Source organism: Mchenga conophoros, linkage group LG16 (assembly GCF_057382185.1).
Source record: "Mchenga conophoros isolate Kocher_MC1m ecotype Shallow Benthic linkage group LG16, M_conophoros_male_GT1.1, whole genome shotgun sequence".
NCBI lineage: Eukaryota > Metazoa > Chordata > Actinopteri > Cichliformes > Cichlidae > Mchenga > Mchenga conophoros.
The window spans coordinates 17,967,930-17,985,748 of NC_140541.1; the positions used below are offsets into that span (position 1 = coordinate 17,967,930).

General features: G+C 39.8%; 2 protein-coding genes across 11 annotated transcripts in view; both read right to left on the bottom strand.

Moving 5' to 3' along the window:
• Positions 1-5: 5 nt before the first annotated feature.
• phf11 (PHD finger protein 11) lies at positions 6-9,525 on the bottom strand. The gene is made up of 18 exons (XM_085248908.1): positions 9,278-9,525; positions 7,380-7,484; positions 7,159-7,292; positions 6,991-7,025; positions 6,810-6,913; positions 6,019-6,089; positions 5,852-5,901; positions 5,684-5,763; positions 5,572-5,594; positions 4,374-4,441; positions 4,196-4,284; positions 4,060-4,079; positions 3,691-3,725; positions 3,541-3,593; positions 3,105-3,264; positions 1,633-2,004; positions 1,471-1,542; positions 6-715 (listed from the first exon to the last, which is right to left on the bottom strand). Exons 1-18 carry the CDS (start codon positions 9,383-9,385, stop codon positions 639-641), a joined length of 1,656 nt encoding a protein of 551 aa, XP_085105034.1. The 5' UTR covers positions 9,386-9,525; the 3' UTR covers positions 6-638.
• Positions 9,526-10,134: 609 nt separating this feature from the next.
• The window catches only part of mcf2lb (mcf.2 cell line derived transforming sequence-like b), a 49,189-nt gene continuing 41,504 nt past the window's right edge, over positions 10,135-17,819 (bottom strand). For 4 of the 10 annotated variants that reach the window (XM_085248905.1, XM_085248904.1, XM_085248906.1 and 1 more), the window contains exons 25-34: positions 17,694-17,766; positions 17,437-17,543; positions 17,077-17,169; positions 16,595-16,654; positions 16,011-16,076; positions 15,785-15,862; positions 15,245-15,354; positions 12,507-12,619; positions 12,315-12,418; positions 10,135-12,218 (exon numbers count right to left, since the gene is read on the bottom strand). In XM_085248905.1, the coding sequence (XP_085105031.1) occupies positions 12,139-12,218; positions 12,315-12,418; positions 12,507-12,619; positions 15,245-15,354; positions 15,785-15,862; positions 16,011-16,076; positions 16,595-16,654; positions 17,077-17,169; positions 17,437-17,543; positions 17,694-17,766 (884 nt within the window). In that variant the 3' untranslated portion in view covers positions 10,135-12,138. The remainder of the gene's footprint in view (positions 12,219-12,314; positions 12,419-12,506; positions 12,620-15,244; positions 15,355-15,784; positions 15,863-16,010; positions 16,077-16,594; positions 16,655-17,076; positions 17,170-17,436; positions 17,544-17,693; positions 17,767-17,819) is intronic. The other 6 variants (XM_085248907.1, XM_085248899.1, XM_085248900.1 and 3 more) reach the window with 5 other exon arrangements.

A 17,819-nucleotide genomic window follows, 5' to 3' on the forward strand; every position in this document is an offset into this window, starting at 1 on the left:
AAGAAAACTGTTTTGTTTTTTTTTGTTTTTTTAAATCATAGTAAAGTCAGAAAAACAGCACATCAGGTTTTTCTTTGGGGTGCTAGTAAACTAGAACATGTTAACACTTTCTGCAAAAATGAAAAATATAAAATGATCAGAGTATGGGAAAAAAAATATAAAACTGCTCAAGTAACTTAACTTCAAGTGATTAATCCAACACATCTCTGGCATACTGTCATTACCGTCTTAAAACATTTTACTTTTTAAAACTCCTCTTTGATAAATAACATAAGAAAAAACAGACACTATGAACATAGAAATTCCTTAAACATTATATGGTAAACCTTTTTCAGTGTTTTTTTTTTTTACAGTTTAAGAATCTTGTGGGATATAGTTTGATATAAATCTTTGTATTGTACAATAATATAGAAAAAAAAGAACAGTCTTGAATTCCAAAAAAACAAACATTTTTAGTAACTCAAATACAGCAAAACAAACAAAAAAAAAAACTTGAATCATTTCAGTTAATCACTCAGCTAAAATATCATTCATATTAAGGCCTACTCCATATAAAAGTATAAATTTTTTTTATAAAATGTAATCACAGACAAAAGAACCTAGCTTTAATAGCTAACACTCAGTAGCTGCTCATCAGCTCATTTTCTCAGTGCTGAGACGACATCTTTCATCGCTGCCGCTGCCTTCTGCAGTTCCATTTGTTTTTTCTGTAGCTCTGTAACCACAGTGAACTGTCATTTAGTGATTACAATAAAAAAGGAGAAACATCTTTTAAAAATAAAACAACAAAAAGTAAAACGACTTAATAGCAATTATTTCTACAGTATGTTTTTTCCCCCAAACTTCTGAAATAGTTCCCAAAGAGCTTTTAGCTGGAAAATTGGCATTTCAGTAATGCTGTGCACTGTGTCCTTAATAGATTTGCAGAAACGTGACTAGTGGAGGACAAAAACTGTTGCAGGCTTTAAGGGGAAAAAAACAACCTGCAGAAGATGAACAGTATCTGAAAGTCACATCATTAAGAAAAAAACCCCAATCAAAGACCTGGCAAAGGACTTGAGAGGTGCATCTGGTCCTGCCATATATCTCTGCAAAGTGTCCAGGAGCTCAGTGACACAAACCCCAGTGTCTAATAATCGTGCCCAGATGTCAGATGGTGTCTAATCAGCCACATTAGGACAGAAGTTGGATCAGCCTGTCATTGCAATTTTTAACTTTATTAACTTGATATTTGAATTATGCCCTTATATGGTTGTAGATTTTGGTTTCCACTGACCACTGCTGTTTCATTTTTTTCTCATTGAATTACAGAATATATCAATACACACAGTTTCCATGGTATTGTAAATGCTATGAGTATCTATAGGTCATCTGTTGAAACCTCTTGAAATGCTATCAATGAAGCAGACATTAACTTCTGTTAATCGGCCAACTAATACCACACCCCTAGAGCAGTACTGTGTACTTTACCTTCTTGCTGCTTAGCCACAAATTCTGACAATTTTCCAGAAGCTGCCATCACCGACAGTGCAAGATCATATTCTGTGGAGAAAAAAATAAAATTTTCACAATCCCCAGTTTAAAACATTAAAAAAGGTCAGACAGAGTCTCATAAGTGTCATGCACCCTTACCCTCCTGGCTGGCCTGATCTGACTGGATTTTGCTGGAGATATTTTTCATCCCATCAAGGAAGTCAGTGAAGATGGCCTCTGTACATCCTGCTGCATTACAGCTTTTCCAGAAGCTGATGGAGTCAATTTTGGGCTCTGGACTTGAGGGAAGTGCCACAGGAGAGGAAGAGGAGGAGTTAATGGATACACTGGCGCATTCAGGCGGAGCCAGGGCTGTGGCCGAGCTAGTGCAGGGAGGTGAAGTATGAGACTTCAGGGAGGTGAAGTATGGAGGGGGAGATTTGGACTGGCCAGGAGAGGGAGGGGGTGAGACAGAGGATCCACCGGTGAGTTGACCCGGGGTTTGGACAGCGTTCTGCTTGGGACTGGACCCTAAGAAGAGAGTTAGTTCTATAAGTAATCCCATCTTTTTATCATTTCAAAACCCTTACTCCTGTCTGATTCTTAAAAAATCTACACATTTCATGCAACAGCAACTTCCTAAGCTTTCTAGATAAGTGTTTGACATGGCACATTTCTTCTTTCTACGTTTTTCAGTGAATGTGTCTTAATAATTTCATTGTGTGCTTTTTCAAACAAAGCTTGCACATAACCTTCACTTTGCGTTTTATAAATGTGAAATACTCTCGTAGCGCGACTTCTTTCTCATTCATAAAAATCATAAAGATTAATCAGCCACAAGATTAAAATCACCTGCCTTAATATTAGATCTGCTTTGTGCCACAGTAACACCTTTGAGCTGTCAAGGCAGGGATTCCACAAGCCCTCAGCAGGTTTCCTGAGGTATCAAGAACTAATATGACAGTAGCAGCTCGTTTAAGCTGCAAGGCATGGATGGGTCTCATTTTGTCAGCAGATCCCATAGATGTGCAATTGTGTTAAACTACTTGCTGAGATCATAAACTCACCAAGAAGTGCTTAAAGTTCTAGAAAACAAATTTTATATTCCTCTTTTTTTGCAATCAGGATAGTCCTTTTTACACCACAAAGCTACTTCCTTCTTTTATATATAGCCTATGGCTGTTGTAACTGCAATTCATAGCCATCAAGTCCTTAAACGTCCCATTTTTCAAATTCAAATGCATCAACTTTCAGAGGCAATTCTTGTTCCCTATAGTAGCCCACCCAGACTATACTACGGAAGAGGATTAGGGACACTGGAAAAAAAAAATCTGGGGAAAAAAAAATCTGAGAAAAAAGTCAGACTTTTTCATCAAAATGATGTTTTTTTTCAGAATTCTGAGAAAAAAGTCAGAATTCTGACTTTTTTCTCAGAATTCAGGAAAAGAAGAAAAAAGAAAAAAAAAGACGTGCCCATTTCCCCCCCCCCCCCCCAGTGGCCCTAATCCTCTTCCGTACTATGCAGGTGTCTTTATAGTCAGATAAAAGTTTTGCCTAACTGCTGTGTAATCATTATCAAAGCTCTTTGTTCTTATAAAACATTTGATCAGTCCCAGGAGGAGAAACCTTACCCTCGTGTTCATCTACGACCGGCTCTACATCTGCATTAACCAGAACATCTTCAGGTGGAGCAGATTCAGTCTGAGGTGAGAGTTCACCAGCTGACATTGTAAGTGACTGGGTCTGTATGCAGATCTTTACGGGAAGCAGCAGACTCTCTGACTCAGCATCCTCAGAAGACAAAGAAAACACATCTCATCACACCTCATATGAATCCCATGCAAAAAAGAGGGATTTCCTTTAGTGACAAAATCTATATATATTTCTCTATATCTATATCTATCCATAGATAGAGAGAGAGATAAATAAAGAGAGAGAGAGATATAGAGATATATATAGAAGACCAAATCTTCATAGTTCTAAATTACCAAACATTAAATGTATAACAAAAAAAAGACCATTTATAGCTGCTAAAGACAACGATTAACACAATATCAGAGAACTCACTGATTCTATGATTGTGTCGTCTTCATCATTAAATTCATCCTCAATGCGATTTCCTAAAAGAACCAGACAAGAGGAGTTTGAAAAAATAAATATTTATATCTTTAAAAAAATATTTAGCAAACTATACACACTGAATCAACAACTGCTTACCTGATAAAGACACAGCAGGACTCTTGGTGTCTCTTCTGTAAAGTGGAGAATATAATTTCAAAAAACGACCCTCTGCTGACATTTTTTACAGACCAAGAAAAGAAAAAGTATGTATGCAAAAGCCCTTTGGGGAAAAACTAAGCTTTCATAGGGGATAATTGCATTCATAAGACATGTTTGTGCCTTTTGGTGGTGCTTTGATAGGCTGCAGTTTACTGAAACTTGCAGGTAATTAGCTTTACTGGTTAACTCTGGACTGGTTAACTCTGGACAACTTTTCATAATTTTATATACATATAATTTAGAATTACAAATATTAGTGAGACCCCCCCCCCCTGCAGAAACCCCTCCAAAACTAGCAAAACCTACCTGATAACCTCAGGCACAGTCTGCCATCACGAGAAGAGAAATCAACACGTGACAGGACAAAGATGAGACTTCAAATTATTAGACATATTCAGCATACAGTGATGTTATTGAAGAATTGATGAATGATTAGGCGTACTTCGAGCTCTGGGACGGAGTTTGCATTTTCATCTATATCAGACTCTAATGGGGCGTATATATCCATTGGAGTGTTATTGTCATTGTCAACTATATATATAAGATAAAAGAAAGGGGTTTGTTAGCTAGAGTGATAAGCTCACAGAGGTTACATTTTCTTCCCTTGCAACGGGGTTGACCTGAATTTGAAGAATCGGAGAGTCTCCTCTTCCGGCGAAGCTTAGGTTTCAAGAGGGTCTCCTCCCGCCTGTAACAAAGGTAAGGAATCATCACAGCTGTTTGCAAGGTTTGCACCATTTTTATTGTAACCAACAGGACACAATTTGCTCTTCTCATTTCTTTATATTGTCAAGCAGAAATGTTATTTTGTTGTTTGTTGTTATTTTTTTAAAGTGATCTTGAGCAATAGCTCTCCAGGCTTTCTGAAGTCTTTCAAAGTTTTGGTTGCTTTATCGCTCGTTTCCAGTCCAGTCCTTAAACCTGGGCATTTTCAGTTGAATGTTTCTTTTGTTTGTTAAACCCCTTAACACTGATCTATGAATCATTCAAGCTTAAAAAGTGCACTTACCTTAAGGGATAAACCAGTGAACCCATTTGAAATTGTATTTTCAGGCACTTTGTTACTAGCTGCCTGTTGCAAACATCTCACGTCACATCAAGACCTGAGAGATGCATCTGGTCCAGATGATCCATCTATTGTTCACTAAAGCGTCATCAGAAATGGTTTCAGTGTGGCTATCAAAAAGCCATTATTAATGATGCGAAACAGGAAGGAAATTAACAGGTCTTATGGAGTAATGAATTCAAATTGGTAAAATGTTGTCCAGTATGTTTGGAGGAGGTCAGGAGAGAGGGGCAGTCTACACTGATCTGGTGTAGGTCGGTCATAATTTGTGGCTGCATTTCAGCCAGTGGCGTTGGGGATTTTGCCAAAAACGATGGAACATAAATCTAGAAAAGGCAGATTTTCATCCACCATACAATACCACCTGGAAGGTTTCTGATTGGCAAGAAGCCTGGAGAATTATTCCTGTAGAATACATTGACATTTCCAGCTATTCATTCTCTTTTCCTTATCCAATATTGCGGGTCTAAAATGGGCCTATTTCCCATTTCCTAGCAAAATATAAAGAAATGAGCAATGACTTAAGACTATATAGACCCACTTGAGTTCCTGACTTGTTTTGTGGGTGAAAAAAAACAACAACTGGGGTTTTAAGTGTGAAGTTGTTTAAAGTAAGAACGAACGATGGATCGAACTGTACAGACTTTTAAAATGAGCATTTAAGCTACCATATTAGATATAAGGGTGATATTCTAGCCAAAATTCTGAACGTAAAATTATTGTTCAAGACATAGCGAGCATCCCATACTTACTTGTCACAGTCACTCAACTGTCTCTGTTTAAAAAGCAAAGACAAAAAACTGTAAAAATAACAAGCAAACTTGAAAATAGAACTAAAAAACTTTAAGTGACTGTGAACAACACCTTGGAAGAACTACACATTGTACTGTTAGATGAGCTGGAGTCATAGCTGTGTACAGAGGATCCAGCTGCAGTACCTTCTCCTGCCAATTACAAAGCAATTTAGTATTTGGCACAATGGAAAAAATAACGACTTCATAGTAAATGTCAATCTCTCTGAGCAACACTTACCGTCGGTGTTCTTCTTAAGTGACGCAGGAGCATGTTTGTCACAATATGACCTAAAAACACACATCTGCTAATTACAATGTGATACATAAAAATAAAAAAAACAGAAAAATTAAACCACAGACAAATAAGTCAAAAAAGGGGGGGAAAAGATGTTTGTAAATACTCACATAACAATGCTATTAGACAAACTTTCCAAGCTGATATTACCTTCTCTCTTCTCACAGGTTAGGCAACATACCTCATGAAAACAAAACGGATTGGTTATTTATAATTGAGGAGAACGCGCACACACAAATGCACCACATAGCTCGCAGGTTAATGATGATAATCTCTGGCTCCATTCCACTGGTGGAGGTTTCTTCCTGTTAAAAGGGAGTTTTTCCTTCTCACCGTCACCAAATGCTTGCTTATGTGTTACTGTACACACTTTTACCTTACAATATAAAATACTCTAAAGTGAACGTTGTTGTCCTTTGGTGATACACAAATAAGGCTGAATTGATGATTGATTTTGTAATGGTATCATCAGACTTGTGGTCATGTCTTTGACTGAGTCTGACTCGAGTATGTTCAGCACCCCAACTGCTGATGTAGGAAATCGCACAGACATGCATGTGTAAAGTCTGCGCTTACACTGTTATTTTGCTTAATTCCTCATGGGATCTACTAATTTTGACCCATTTGGTTAACTACAGAAATTAACTGTTCGAGTCTGTGTTTATCAGTTAGTGCATTGTTAGCAAATCTTAGTCAATCAACTACCATCTGTGCATTCTTGCGATCCATGCTACATTGCTTCACATAGCAAAATTTGGCCTTTTGTTGAAATTACTAAAAAAAAAAAAAAACCACACACACAAAAACAACAACAAACCCAAAACTGCAGGATCAAGCTGCTAGAGAGAGATGGGGGCCTCTCCCCCCCAAAAGTCTGTTTTAGTAAATCCATAAATCTAACCTTAGATGGTCCGGGTGCGTTGGGGTTTGGGGAGTTTTTGAGTTTTTTGGAGGTTCTGGGCTTTTTGGTGGAAGAGGCAAACTCATTTGTGGAAGCGCTTTTTTCTGGTCATGAGAAATAAAAATGAAAATCAAAGTCTGTCATACACTGAATAAATAAAGGATAAAAATTCAAAACTTACGTGTTTGCTGCTCAGAGTGAGATGAGCAGTATATCCTGTTAGAAAAACACATAAAACACATTTTTAGACAACTACAATTGTCCCAAGCAGTGCACAGCAGGAGTTTTTATTTTTAGGATAACTGAATATCTTTTTCGACAGGCAATTAAGCAGATCTGTTAAACTGACACATAGCGCCCATGGTCATCATCTTCAATAGTCGTCGCTCCCTCTTTAAGAGCACACGGGTAATGGTAGGACTTTTTGCAGCGTTTGACTTCACACCCAGCAGTGGCTCCCCTTTTCTTACAGTGGTTACAGGTCTAAAGCAAACAAAGGAGTAAGACATTTAAACATTGCTCCCAGTGCGCGCTATACTTTAAATCACACAATTTCTAATATATATTTACCAGCTTGCTTCCTCGTTTCACCTCATTCAGCACATCCCCCACCGAGAAGCCAAACAGGTCATCGAACTGTGGTGAATCCCGGCAAAAGATGCCAGCAGAAAATAACTGGAAATAACAAACAACACGAAATTCACGTGAAGGACATAAATGAGCATGAAGTAGAAAAACGGTAAATGGACTGGTTCTTATAGAGGGCTTTTCTACTCCACCTTACCACTCAAAGCACTTTATGCAGCATGACTCATTCGCCCAAGCACTTTTCTTCTATGCTTAAGTACTTTCTATCCAACATTGACACTTCAGGGGACACATTGAAGCAATTGGGCCCTGGACTTGGACTGGAGGAACCGCGATTGAACCCAGGGATTGAACCACCAACCTTCAGATTAGTAGATGGCCTGCTCTACCTCCTGAGCTACATCTACCCTAAACTTGTGAGTTCATAAATATGGCATTTGTCCTAAAGCAACTCAAGAGGTTAAGGTAATCCAGGTAAGTATGTGTAAATGCATGTGCTTGTGCACGTGTCCCCTCTTGAAGTGTATTTTTTTTTTTTTAAAAAGTAATAAAAACATGGCTGTACACTTAGATATAATCAGTTAAAATAATAGATTTGGTTTATTAGACTAAGTAAGCCAATACTTAAAATTCATAAACTAGCCACCAAATGTCATGTTTCCTCGGTTAAGATCCTCTGCTAAGCCTTGAGTGCAGACACCTTGTGCGTGGCTGTGTCTTCAGTAAATAAAAAAGCATTAGGCTGAGATCAGGTGACTGACTTGACACTAAGTATACTGCTTTGGCAGAACACTTTGGGTCATTATTCATTCACTCTGAGAAGGGCTGTACAATCACTTTGGCAGCATTTGGCTGAATCTGAGCTGAGACTGTAGCTCTGTACTCTTCACCGTTTATCCTGCCGCGTCTATCGGCAATCCCATCATCAGTAAACACTAGTGCTGGCCATGCTCACAACAAAACATAGATAATGTAGTATGCTTCAGCTCACGATGTGAAGGCTCTTTTGCTGACTTTTTTCTGGCAAAGTCTAATCTGACCTTCATGTTCTTGAGTGTAAACCGCGGTGTGCACCTCGTAAACCGTCTGCATCTCCATTCATGAAGGAGTCTCTAGACAATACTACGCCAACTTACTTGTTTACATGTTATCAAGTTGTTTTTTTTCTCTCAACCAAAGAAAGAATTTGTGTGATCACACACTTTAGTTGTCTTCTGTGGTCTTTCAGGCCTTTTGATGCTGCTGGGCCACCAAAAAGCGATTGCCTACCAAAAACAGATTTCCAGTATTTGCCAAAAAAAAAAAATGTATCCCTCATGAATAATATAAAGTCATCTTGAGCCACAAGGTAGAAGCTGCAATCAGTTTTTGGCAAAAATGACTTTTCTATATCTTTTATTTGTCCACATAAAAAGTCTCAGTGACACTGACAAAAATAGCTTTAAGAGGATCCAGGAGGACAGCAGAACTACATGGAACCCTTGGAAATCAGTTATGGCAGTGTTTTCCTGCTTTTTAAAGAACGTACCACCTTCATCTGTATCCACTGTGATGCCATTAGAAGCATATACGGCACAAACTGTGCCGATTAGTGTTAATCGTCGCATCTTAATGTTACAGCAATTGCAACAGAACTCATCTTTAAACTGCTGGAAAGTTTATATGCATGAATCAATTTGTACGTTTATCAAAGGTGGTAGCCTATAAGGAAATTAAAGGCGTCAGGAAAAATTACTCGTGTGCGTTATTTTTATAACTTTTCCACACTTCTTGTCCACAGTTACGTTGTGGACTTAACCGCTGCACTGAGCGGTGAATCAAGTCCTCGTCGTTACACACGAAATAAAGACGAAGAACAAAAGAAGCGTGCTTGTATTTACCAGGCAGTTCTGGTGAGCCGTGACTTCATCTTTAGTCGACAAGGTTCCGGTAATCTTCGTCTCTTTGGATCGCTGACAAAGTATGCAGGCCACTCTGCTATTGCTCATTTTTTACCGACAAACACACCGCTTCCACTTTTTCTATCAGGCTTGCTCGCATGCGTCCATGTTGAATCAGCGCTGCTGTTCAAAAACGATTTCTTATCTACTTCGCCGCCCATTTCTTTGGGGTTGCCAGGTTCTATCAGAAACATCCTCCTTTCAGTCACCACCGCATGGAAACGCATTTCAATCGACGGAGAGAGAAACTGATGCGAAATTGCGACTAATATTCATCTTCTTTGGATAACTATTTTTAGGTTACCTTCACTTTAATACCCGACAAGAAAAAAAAAAACTAACTAACCTTTGGCTGCTCACCAAATAAGATTCATTGTCGGCTTATTATTTCCGGTGAATATAGAGCTATGATATTAATCGATAATAATACAATATTTTGTATTTTTTAAAGTTTTTTTAATAAAAATGTTCTCTGGCTGGGGGAAAAAAGTGGAGGCAAAAGCAACCTACATTGCAACCTATATTAGTCCACATTTCAATGAAAGGGGTATGTTAGTTCCTTACTACGATTGTTTGTTTGTTTGTTTGATTTATTTATTTATTGGGGGGAAAGCTATGAAAAGACCTGGCAACCCGTTAATTTGTTTCAGTTTCGTTTCTCGCTTTTTGTTGTTAGCCTACGACCACAGCTCTTTGAGAAACAGCTGGTTACAGAAATGTTTCAGGATGACTCAGAAATCAAAAGCAGAAGGCTTCAGATTACATCTCAGCATCGAGAGAGAGAGAGAGACAGTAAGTGAATTGTCACAAGTCATTTATGTAAAAAACAAAACAAAACTGGACAAGTCACAAAGCAGTGACATCACCATACTTAATGTACAATATAGCATCTCCTTTAACAAACATGACAGACACATTAATAAACAATATCTACATTCCAAACATTTTCCCTCTGCTGGGAATAAGTTAGCCTATACAGTGATCTCCCATTATTCACATGGATACATTTGTAAAACTGTAGCATATATGAAAATGCACAAAGAGTTTGACCAGGCTATCAGAGACAAAAGCAAAAGGACAAAAGCTCACACACACAAACTCTGGAGAGCTGGTGACAGAACAGGTTTCTAATGACAGACTGACAGCAGACAGGAGGAGAGTTTACAGACAACAATAAAATTAAAGAGTGGATGAATATCTGTGGGTGCTTCATACAAATAAATAAACTTTTTTTTTTTTTTTAAAGTGGACAGAGAGTTGGCTCTCAGGAAAAATTCATTCAAGCTAAAGAAAGTGGACATTGCCCTCTTTCTCATTCAGAGTTAAAATATGAACTCCTGAAGAAATTAGTGCATGTGAACACAAAGACAGCTGTTGTCCACTAACCTCTCCCCGCTTTTAGTGTGAGCATAAATAGATGCATTTGCTGAGATCAGTCCTGCTGGCCCATTCATACATCTATTACATTATCAGCACGTGGATCTTCTGTCTCCATGACAGATCTATACAGTGAAATTACCATATGCATGTGTTTTGTTCCTTCACAGTAAATGTATAACATTCTGAATGTGCAGTGTATGTGAGAGGTTAGAAAAATTAAATAAAAATGCAGTTTTGTTTCATTAACTCATGACTGCCAATGGCAGGAAAACACAGCAAATATGTCTCCTCATATGCCACACAGGGTGAGATCCTATATGCTAAAATGTGATGGAAATACCCCCTGGTAGCCCAGCCCCGTTGATTTTCATGCTGTCAGCCCGGTGTTTTTTCTTGGTTAATTGTTCTTTAGGTTGATAATTAATGATCTATAATCTATGTTCAGGAGGTAAGCATCCCTTGGAGTAAGGGGTAGGAGGTTGTCATTCAGACTGTCATTGTCAGAGTGCAGTCTTTGCCCTCTTAAAGGTGTGGCTGGTTTGTATTTGCTATTGGCAACTCAGAAGAAGAGCTTTTTGGAAGAGCTGAAGCTCTGCTGGTCTTTTCCTATTATGGCAGGTGTGCTAGGACCTTGAACATTGGGACATGGGGGGCACTGCAACATGGGACCTGTCTTTGATTTCTTATAATGAAAAGAACAAGAGAAAAGATGTGCTCATACTGGGGCATTCCCACTGAGCTGTAAACATGATGAAACAGGCATATGGAATAGCAGATGTGCCTGCATTCTTCAGGTGTCGTCTGTCACTCAACCACGGGTGCGGCCACCTCCTGGAGAGCAATGTGGGGTGTCCCATCTGTGTAATCTGTGCAGCGGCATCTTGGGGAACACCCTGTACATTTGTGAGGTTCTGTCAGCCTGTGGATTCACGTTACCAGCCACTGGTTGACTAGAAGTTGTCTGTTCCTCTTGATGCTGCTTTAAGTCATCCACTTTGTTTACTGCCACTGGCAGTAAGGAAGAAGTAAAACAGTACAGAAGTTTGATGACTGTGGTTCTGTGAAACCCAAGATGATTGCCAGTCATGCTGGTCACTTGGAAAATTTCAGCATGAGAAGTTTCATAGAGCTCATATGTAGCCTACCAAGTTATTTATAGTACATATGCACAGGTAGCCTACACATCATGCATATGATTTTGTTTATATAAGATTTCAACACGTGCAGACTATGAGGAGACATTTTGTTTACTGCCACCGGCAGTGATCCTAGAATTCATAAAACTATAGTTACCTTTGTAACTTCTGTTTTCTGTGGAAAATTGACAAAATTCATGATTACATATGCTGGCAAAACGGTACAGATAGCCACATGATGTAGGAATGATGGCAGTTTGATGATGAAGAAAGTGCAGAGTATTTTCAGGGTTTGATATCAGAGAAGCTTGTGTAGGTCTCACTGCAGCTAGATGATGTGCTGAGGTTCCCAGAGCCACTGCCTTCTGTTTGAAACACAGCCACATTGAGGAGTTAATGCATGTGTAACAAATGCATGTTGGATTTTGACATGATTTATTTGGGACTGTTTCTTAGAATACCTGAGCTGGTGAGAGACTGACAAGACTTTGATTTTCCAATGAGGTTGATAAGATTAGCAGCAGGAATCCAACCCTCCTTAGATGTGTTTAAGTTACGCACAAGCCTAGACACAAAAGTATAGTTAAACCAATGCTTCTAAATTATAGATTTTTTTATTAGTTCACATAGATAATATAAGGTTGTAACCTCACCACTGTCCATCGTCCCCCTCCTTGACCAGCTGCACTACATCTCCGCTCTTCACAGAGAGCTCTTGAGCGCCACCGATCTCATACTCAGCCGTGACGGTGTATTTTCCAGCACACTGTTCATAGTCAAGATAAGAGACGGATTCAAGAGAAATTCAGCAATCTTTCCAGATCATGAGTAACACGTTAAGATAATTCCATAAATGGATTTCCATTAATGTCACACAATACAAAAAACAATTGCATGCCTTCAGTTACCATAGGCTCTTCCAAACCTCCAAAATCATGTTTCATGCGTGTTGAATTGTCTCTTCTTCACTTTACACTACAGTTTTAGATCTATTAGAAAGTAATGGCTTTATGACAGTTCTGAAGTCATTCTGTGACAGCTCAGATTAATAAGACTCAGCAGTAATTGATATCAGAGTTTTGACAAAAGGTTAGCAAGAGTTGAAATCAGCTTTAAGCTTTCAGCTGTTTGTGGAAGTCTTTCTTCTGAATTTATCAGTATTGGAAAGCAGCAGCATCCTCCTACGAGCACAACAGTGGCAACTTTATCAAGTACTTATAAAGTTACAGTTTTAAACTGTTACTATTAACTAAAGTGTACAGCAATACTTTTCTACAATGGCAGAAAGACTTGCACACATTATATGGTAAATGGCCTGTATTTATATAGCGCTTTTAATAGTCCCTAAGGACCCCAAAGCGCTCTACATATGCAGTCATCCACCCATTCACACACACATTCACACACTGGTGATGGCAAGCTACATTGTAGCCACAGCCACCCTGGGCGCACTGACAGAGACGAGGCTACCGGACACTGGCGCCACTGGGCCCTCTGACCACCACCAGTAGGCAACGGGTGAAGTGTCTTGCCCAAGGACACAACGACCGAGACTGTCCAAGCCGGGGCTCGAACCGGCAACCTTCTGATTACAAGGCCTATATAATACAGGGAGTGCAGAATTATTAGGCAAATGAGTATTTTGTCCACATCATCCTCTTCATGCATGTTGTCTTACTCCAAGCTGTATAGGCTCGAAAGCCTACTACCAATTAAGCATATTAGGTGATGTGCATCTCTGTAATGAGAAGGGGTGTGGTCTAATGACATCAACACCCTATATCAGGTGTGCATAATCATTAGGCAACTTCCTTTCCTTTGGCAAAATGGGTCAAAAGAAGGACTTGACAGGCTCAGAAAAGTCACAAATAGTGAGATATCTTGCAGAGGGATGCAGCAGTCTCAAAATTGCAAAGCTTCTGAAGCGTGATCATCGAACAATCAAGCGTTTCATTCAAATAGTCAACAGGGTCGCAAGAAGCGTGTGGAAAAACCAAGGCGCAAAATAACTGCCCATGAACTGAGAAAAGTCAAGCGTGCAGCTGCCAAGATGCCACTTGCCACCAGTTTGGCCATATTTCAGAGCTGCAACATCACTGGAGTGCCCAAAAGCACAAGGTGTGCAATACTCAGAGACATGGCCAAGGTAAGAAAGGCTGAAAGACGACCACCACTGAACAAGACACACAAGCTGAAATGTCAAGACTGGGCCAAGAAATATCTCAAGACGGATTTTTCTAAGGTTTTATGGACTGATGAAATGAGAGTGAGTCTTGATGGGCCAGATGGATGGGCCCGTGGCTGGATTGGTAAAGGGCAGAGAGCTCCAGTCCGACTCAGACGCCAGCAAGGTGGAGGTGGAGTACTGGTTTGGGCTGGTATCATCAAAGATGAGCTTGTGGGGCCTTTTCGGGTTGAGGATGGAGTCAAGCTCAACTCCCAGTCCTACTGCCAGTTTCTGGAAGACACCTTCTTCAAGCAGTGGTACAGGAAGAAGTCTGCATCCTTCAAGAAAAACATGATTTTCATGCAGGACAATGCTCCATCACACGCGTCCAAGTACTCCACAGCGTGGCTGGCAAGAAAGGGTATAAAAGAAGAAAAACTAATGACATGGCCTCCTTGTTCACCTGATCTGAACCCCATTGAGAACCTGTGGTCCATCATCAAATGTGAGATTTACAAGGAGGGAAAACAATACACCTCTCTGAACAGTGTCTGGGAGGCTGTGGTTGCTGCTGCACGCAATGTTGATGGTGAACAGATCAAAACACTGACAGAATCCATGGATGGCAGGCTTTTGAGTGTCCTTGCAAAGAAAGGTGGCTATATTGGTCGCTGATTTGTTTTTGTTTTGTTTTTGAATGTCAGAAATGTATATTTGTGAATGTGGAGATGTTATATTGGTTTCACTGGTAAAAATAAATAATTGAAATGGGTATATATTTGTTTTTTGTTAAGTTCCCTAATAATTATGCACAGTAATAGTCACCTGAACACACAGATATCCCCCTAAAATAGCTAAAACTAAAAACAAACTAAAAACTACTTCCAAAAACATTCAGCTTTGATATTAATGAGTTTTTTGGGTTCACTGAGAACATGGTTGTTGTTCAATAATAAAATTATTCCTCAAAAATACAACTTGCCTAATAATTCTGCACTCCCTATATAGCACGAATACTGGGAATCGTTCCATCACTGTTGTCTGAAGCTATGAGCAACACTGACATAAAAGTGTATTCTATTTCTGCTGGCAGTGTTATGGTACCAACAATGATATCAAATGTCTGAAAACTTTGAATGTAACCTTAGATATAAATACTGGATACCATAGCACCAACACTGTGATTACAAGCCTGCTATCTGTTAGTCATACACAGTGACTCACCAGCTTCTTGCCATTTTCGTCTTCTGGGTCAGAGTTAAGAGGATCTTCAGCGCTGGAGTAGCCGTCATGTTCCCCTGAGGCATCGAGTGACAGGGAGGCTTTATTCCAGCCTGAACAGAAGAGGCAAAAAACAAAACAAAACAGGTGCTTAGTTTGCAGCAACATTCAGCCTCAGCTACTGTCAAACATGTACGTGACCTGAAGGGAGAGTGATGAGTATGGAAGAACCACGATAAGGTCCCCATTGTTAGAACAAAAGTGGCTAAAATCAGGAATCCCAGATTACACAATCAGATCCACAACTATGCACTACAGAAAAACTCCAAGATGGTGGAGACTGGCATGCAACTTCATATTTTAAACTTTCTTCAAACAGAGGTATAAAGTGGGCAGGCAAACATGCCTCTGTGTCAGAGGGTATTCTATGATTTTCTCTGCACTTGAAGGGGATGTGGAAAAGACAAACGCGCTGCCTTTAAAAGGTTCATAGCAGTGAAACACCCTGACACAGCCAGCTGTGGCAGGTTAGTGCCAATATACCTCTCCACTTTGTCTGTAAGAGACTAGAGGTGCTGAACCACCTGGCTCTGGTCAGGTGGAGGGCTGGAGGACCTGCATCTGAGGGACAGGAGGCAATGGAAACACAGCTAGTCACTTTTCCTGCTGTAGCTGCAGCCAACCAAACCTGTGTAAGACCTTGGATGTATTCAAGCATTATAGAAAACAACTAACCCAGCAAGGAGGCTATGCAGTGGCTGAACATTACCTTTAAAGCCAAATGGTGTGGGATCACTCTGGCGTTTCGTCTTGTGATCTGGGCTGGTGGGAGATCCTGGGGAAAAAAAGTAAAAAGAAGAGATGAGGTTGAAAGTTAAATCAAGAAAGACATAATTATCAAAAAGTAATATTCAACAGGCCTATTTTCATGAAAGGAATGAAGGAAAGGTATAAAGGAGGCATAGAAAACAGCACTTTCTCAGCTCAGACTAATAAAACAAACAAAAGTCAACTAATACAGAGGTAGAAAAGTAACTCTAACTAAAACAGCACCTGCAAAAAGTAGCTGAACTCTGCAAGATTTCAGAATAGAAGCTGCTGCCATAGAAAAAGTGCTTCAGCAACACAGAGGCCGCTCACGGGAGACATTTTGACATGTTACAGTATGCAGGTGTAAGGTTTTTGCACTTCTGTGGTTCTGATATTCTGCATGCTGATTTATTCTGTTTACCCTGACATAACTTTCAACACCTGCTCAGATTCACATGCTTTTCTTAACAAAGTCAAAATGTCAACTGTGCAAATGCCATTACATTGGATGAAATAAAACTGGGGTCTAGAGCTGTGCGATACCTGATGATGGGAAGACTGTCATGGGCAATGTAAAACTTTTGTCATCAGTACTTGAGGGCTCTGTGGAGGGAAGCATGCAGCATTTCTGACTAAAAGGCTTTAATAAAATCCCCCAGATACTTTCTCCAGACTGAGCAACAGTCACACACTCATGTCTTTGTGGTAAAAGTGAAAAGAGTGCTGTCAGAAGTTAGCTTTACCCAGAAGTTGTGACAAAGTCAGGAAATAGGTTAAAAACATAATTGTATATGATCTATGATGATTTATAGCAATAACTTCCTGCAAACTCACTTGAGCCTGATTATTTCTTGTCCTAAAGACATGAGAGTGATCCAGCTTCTAACTGATGTAATATTAGTGTCTTAAGATGATTAAACAAAAATGTATTGCGTCACACTAAATGGAAAAATCCTTTTTTTGTTTCACAGATGCAGAAGATGACATATCAGGTGGATAATGGAAAATCTCTGGCTTGCAGTTACCTTTCTGAGCTTTGAGGTTACTGAAGCCCTGTAAAGTAAAGCGCTTTTTAGCCACAGCAGCTCTGTCTGAGGTCGGGCTTGTCACACCCTCATCTGACTCAGACGGAAAGCAAGGAGACAAGACAGACGGACAAAAAGAATTAAGGAAGAAGGTAAGTTGGGTTAAGAGGGAATCAATACGGAGGGAAAATGGAACTTGATTCATTGGGAAATGAGAAGTTAAGACACGAACCAATCATAAGAAGTGGGAAAGCACAGAGGTAGGGTAAAACAGAGTTGATGCAACACATGCATTGCAAATGTTACAGTTAAAATTTAACAAGAAACAAGGCGGGTATCCCTCGTGCGCTCTTCACTCACCTTTCCCTGCAGCCTTTACAGAAGAGGAGGAATTGACATCAGGACTGCAGGACTCAGCTTTCTTCTCTTCTCCCTTTTTAATGCTCTTCTGGCCTGTCTTGAATGGGCTGCAAGTGGAGAAGAGAGCAACATGAGAAGCTTCAACAATTTCTGAAAGAACTGGCCCAGATTATTAAAAGTTTACAAAGGGCAATCACATGGAAAATGTTCGTAACACCAGTGAGAGAAAGTAAATGAGGTGGGGAGTTCGGACTTACCTGAGACTTACGGTTCCAGTGGGAACAGGTGGAGCATGGGTGGCCTGATCTGGTGCCCTCTGCTGGCTTGCTTCTGAATGACACAAATGAGAGAAAAACAGCGATGCTGGAACATCACTTCAGCTA